The following is a 5,389-nucleotide window of genomic DNA, read 5'->3' as shown; positions in this document are numbered from 1 at the left end:
GATAGGGAGCTTATTCAATTTCCTAAAATCGATGTACCTTCCTAAAATCGATTTTACCAACAGCACGCCACCACATTGGATTACTCCAACAAAAATATCATCATTCATCTTATCCAACGCATTAACCAAACCCCTTGGCATATTATTGCAAAAAAAATATGTCTGCACACAACATTCGAGAGCCTTCTACACCCTTCTTCTCCTTCGTTTTTTAACTCTCCCAAAAAATTACCCATTTCAAATTCAACTTCCACTTCTAGTAGTAGAAACACTCAAACACCCACTAAACACTACAAATTTGTGCTCAAATGGGTTTAGAACCAGAGTTATCAGTATCTCTTTTGATCGAGAGGCTCATGGAGATTCCTTTCCTTTCAGGATTCACAACCACCAGGCCGGAATCAGATTCAAGTCGCGATTCTAAACATCCGGATCACGAATCTACAAACAGTCTTCATCATCAGGGTTCATCACTCGACAGGATCATCTTGATGAACCTGGTGACGCAAGGAATCGTTGTGATCGGAGGTGGCACTACTATTTGTTTCGAATCCCAGATGAACGATTTGATGAGGAAGGACGGCCAGCCACCGGCACCTCAAACGTCGATCGACGCCATGCCAACTGTGGAGATAAAAGGTACGGATGAAATAGAGAGTTTTGGGGGTGAGTGTGTGAAGAACAGCAGTGTGCAGCAATTCAGTCGGCAATGAAATCCAGCTCCGACCATCCTCTATTCTTCGAGATTATGAACGATGGCGATGATGATCTTTGGTACAAAGAAGATTGTTGATGGGGATCGGTGGAAGTGGTGAGGCGTTGTTGTAAATCTAGGGGGTGGTCGTCGGTGGAAGATTTTTATGGTGGAATAGGGTTTTTGATAGTGAACGTCGTATATAAGAATGAGAAGAAATTAGGTCAAAGTCAAAATAACTAGTATAATTATAGGAAGTATTTGTGGAAGTTATTTACAAAATTACTTTATTACCCTTATTTATTTATTTAATTATTTAATTATTTATTTAATTTTGATTGGTATACATTTATGCATACAATAACACAATAATTAGTTTAAACACCTGAACCTAGCTCTCTCTCTCTCTCTCTATATATATATATATATATATATATATATATATATACATAAATATAATAATAATAATAATAATAATAATAATAATAATAATAATAATAATAATAATAAACGACTCCTAAACCACCACATGTCCTTATACCCATCTTTCTTTCAACGTGTCACTCCTGCAGTATCTTTTGGCTTCTTTTCCCTGAAGCCTCCATATCATCTCCTAATAATCAACAAATCGGTTTCCATAAAATCATCAATGTTTTTGAATTACCTTATCTCATACCAAATATACATGCATCATAATAGGAATGAAATCATGATTACTAGTATATCTTCGTCTGTTGATTAGTCTTATAAATATCGAACCCCTAAATTTTTATATATGTTTTCCGCCTTTCTCCTTTGATTTGTATCTACTTCTTTATCTCTGCAATTCTGGTATAACATCATAGAAACAGGTAAGTCGATTTTTGTTGTTTATTATTTTCCATACTTCCTTTTATTTTGATGGGATAATTACTTAGGAGGGTAATAACGTTTCCTATTTGTCCATTTTAGGTCCCTAACGTATTTTTTGTGTGTATTATACCATTAAGGTTATTATAACCGTTTACAAATAGTCCTTTTAACAGGAAGAAACCGGTAAAAGAGATTATTTCTAAATGATTATAACAACCTTAATAGTGTAATACACACAAAAAATATGTTAGGGACCTAATATGGACAAACGGGAAACGTTATTACCCTCCTAAGTCACTATCCCCGTATGAAACTGTCACACCCCAAAACCAAGAACGGCGGAAATGTTCTGGGGCGGAGGACGTCATGCATAATATCAACAACAATGTAAAGTAGTAAACAAGCAACAACATCATCCATTGCATTAATAATATAATTATTATACAAATGTGTTCTGTCAAATTTTGATAAACACTAAAGCATAAATCAAAATGAAAGATAAGTCTTGAACAAGCTCCATCTTCCTTTCTCCTTGCATCGGTACCTGTCCATGATGACCTGAGGATACAAGTAATTTTGAAAGCGAGTATCAGCTTTGAAGCTTGTGAGATCATAAGTATTTAGTGTCTTAATTTGTAAGTAAGTATTTGTATGTAAGAATTTGTAAGTATATGTATTGTAAGTATTGAAAGTGTATATGAACTGTAAGTGTTTGAAAAACCCTAGAAATCCCTATGATTCCTACTAGTATATGAAGGTGTCTTCTACCAAGACCTAACTATTCTGAATGTAGCCTTCTACCAAGGCATCTAGTGTCTGTATGTGTGTCTCTTGTAAGAGTATATATTTTCCCAAGTATAACTATCATTAATAAAAATATAGTCTCTACATTACCGTGCGTCGTGTGAATGTTCACGAAGTGAATGAAATGGGAAAATGAAATAGTACTATGGTGTAGTGCTATAAGAACTACTGCCGTACTAATTACCTTAAACCGGATTTATATTAAGGCATCATGTGATAAATTGCACCATACTATAGACTGGTAACAACGACAACGTATAGTCGAAAATAGGGTATGACGTTTGGCACCCGCAGACCTGCCGGTCCTGCTGTAGCTAGCAGCAAGGTGTAGGATAGTCAATCTAGTATAGATCTATACGTAAACTCACGCTCTCCCTTCAAGAGACTCTGGCTACAACCCGGGTCATGACAATTAAGGCATGTTCTAGTAATAGTTGTAGTATCTTCCTAAACTACCCATATGGTAGCTTACTAGTAATCTAACTGGTACGTATGGACAATGATGTATACCCTTGCTACCCAAGGGCATGGGATGAACTGGAAGGACCTTTTATGACTATATATGTACACATGATATATAACTAATATTTAAACGACTTTCGGACGAGTACCCGATATCCCACCAGACCACATCTCAAGCGCGAAGAGGAAATAGGGTGGATAGCCTTCCTAAGTCTTTTAAACATTTCTTATATAACTATACATATAGAGGCATGTAATTTATAATATAAAAGCATAATAAGTTTTTTAAGACATTTGAAACAGGAATATTATTTTAAGAAAAGATCGACTTGATGTCAATCTATAAAACAATTTGAAGGCATAACTTTGATAAAACAGTTTAAGTATAAGGAAACATTTGTTTGAAACATAGTTCTAAATAAGTTTGAAAGGTAATGTACATAGTAAGATGCACAGTGCAATAAGGAGTTTAAAACATATAAAATGTTTATAAAAATCATTTGAAGGAAACTGTTTGGTAAAACGGCTAATGTGTAGCCAAATCGTTTGAATGTTGTATATTAATCACATGTGATTGATGAAATAACTAGCATAATTCTACTTATTAATCACATATGATTGATATAAGAAGCAACATGATTCTACTTGTATCCCCCCCCCCCCCCCCCATAAAACATTTAAAAATAGTTTAAAACATTAGTTAAGGGGTATGAACTCACCTGCAGTAAGTGGCTGGGATTGAACGGACTGTTATCGTACGGAAGGATCGGACAAGTGCTTGGTGTCACGTGAAGACTTAGACACACACAATGATCCTAATTACATATGAAAACATATTTATATAACTAATTAGTGATTAAAACACTAATCATACAAGTATAAACATTTAAACGCGAGGAAAACACTTTTGGTCAAGTGCTAGGAGGCTAATGGGTTGCAACAAAGGAGTGCAATGCCCCTAATGGAAGTTTATGGTCTAATGACCATGTTCTTTGGAGTTTACGGCCCAGGGGAGTAAACTCCTGGCCGTAAACTCTCAACCAAGTGCCTAAATGGTGCTTAGAATTATTACAACTCTAGTGGTGAATTGTTTCAAGGCTATAACAAGTGTTTGGGTACCATATTAACTCCTTTGGGGAGTTTACGGCCCAGAGACCATATTCCCTTGGAGTTTACGGCCGTAAACTCCCTTGTGAGGGTTCTTATGGTGTTTTCAAGTCTCAAACATTTCTAGGTAATGATCTATGTTGGGTTCTAGGCATAAGGAAGGAGTTAGGGTGTCATTTGACCCCTTTATAGGTGTTTATGACCCAAGAGTTTATCTTGGCCGTAAACTCCTTTTTCCTTGTGATTCCTTATGTTTTATTGGCTTTAAACACTGTAGGGTACTTGTCCTAATTGAAGGCTAAGCTTTAGGAGGTGTTTCAAGCATTTTTGGCATGTTCAAGGGAGTTTACAGCCTAAGATATTCTTGGGCCGTGAACTCCCAAACTTGGGTGTTTCTAGGTTGATTTCATGTCCCTAAAACAAGTAGAAAACTTTCTAGGCATTTGTTTAAGGCTATGGAGGACCCTAGGCACACTTTGGTGCCCTTACTTAGTGTTTACGGCCCAAGAGCATTTCCTTGGCCGTAAACTCCCTTTAAGGGGTGTTCTTGGTTGTTTTCTAGCCTCAAATGATCATACATATTATCCTAAAATAGTTGCCTAACAAGGAAATGGGACTAGATGGCCTTAAAGCTTCATTTTGGAGTTTATTCCCCAAGAACGTTCTTGGGCGGTAAACTCCCGGATCTCATTTATTTGACCTACAATCTATGTTAATAGGCATAAAACAAGCATTATAACACAACTAGAGAAGTGTACTCACGATTTGGGATGAAAACCCGAAGATCCGTGAGAGAGAGAAAACGGCTTTTCTCTAGTTGGAAATGTGAATAATGAATGAATTTAGTTCAGAAATCTATTTATAGTCCTGAAATATTTTTGGCAGAAAATATTTTTATTCCTGGAACGAACTCTAATGTCCTAGAGTATTGGAATAACAGTGTTGCACAAAACCCTAGTGCATCCACTCCTAATATCTCCTTAAGTGTAAAATCCTGAAAACTGCCAAACTTATACTCGAAATCTAAGTTTTCACTGTAACCGTTCTAACTTCTATTGGATTGAAATGGTTTGTTCGGAATGGAAATTTCGGGTTGTCACAGAAACTATAAACCCCTATAGTAAATTTTTATTTTTCAAATAAGAAACTTGTAGGTCTTGGGGTTGGTAGTTTGGATGTTTTTAATCTCGGCCTTCTTTATAAATGGAAGTGGCGGTTTCTTAATGACAATGGAGCTCTTTGGGTTAAAATTGTCATATTTTGTCATGGGAAAGGTGGTGGGTTTTCGGACGATTCGAGAATAGGAACTGGAGGGGGTGTTTGGCAAAAGATTGTAGGATCCATTAATCAACTCCATGAGAATGGTTGTATTCCTTCTAATTCCATGTATATAGTGGTAGGGGATGTGACTTAAACGAGGTTCTAGAAGGATGTTTGGTGCTTGGATATTCCTCTTAAGGAGCGGTTCGG

The 5,389-nt window shown here is 36.4% G+C and overlaps 1 protein-coding gene across 1 annotated transcript; it reads left to right on the top strand.

The window, feature by feature from the left end:
- The first annotated feature begins 308 nt into the window (after positions 1 to 308).
- Positions 309 to 713, top strand: LOC145049811 (E3 ubiquitin-protein ligase MPSR1-like). The gene has a single exon (XM_078998167.1). The coding sequence runs from the start codon at positions 309 to 311 to the stop codon at positions 711 to 713; it is 405 nt and encodes a 134-aa protein (XP_078854293.1).
- The last annotated feature ends 4,676 nt before the right edge of the window (positions 714 to 5,389 follow it).

Source organism: Lactuca serriola, chromosome 5 (genome assembly GCF_051521515.1).
Source record: "Lactuca serriola cultivar US96UC23 chromosome 5, Lser_US96UC23_V15, whole genome shotgun sequence".
Taxonomy (NCBI): domain Eukaryota; kingdom Viridiplantae; phylum Streptophyta; class Magnoliopsida; order Asterales; family Asteraceae; genus Lactuca; species Lactuca serriola.
The sequence above is the reverse complement of the archived record's forward strand: the minus strand, read 5'-3'. Positions and strand labels throughout refer to the sequence as shown.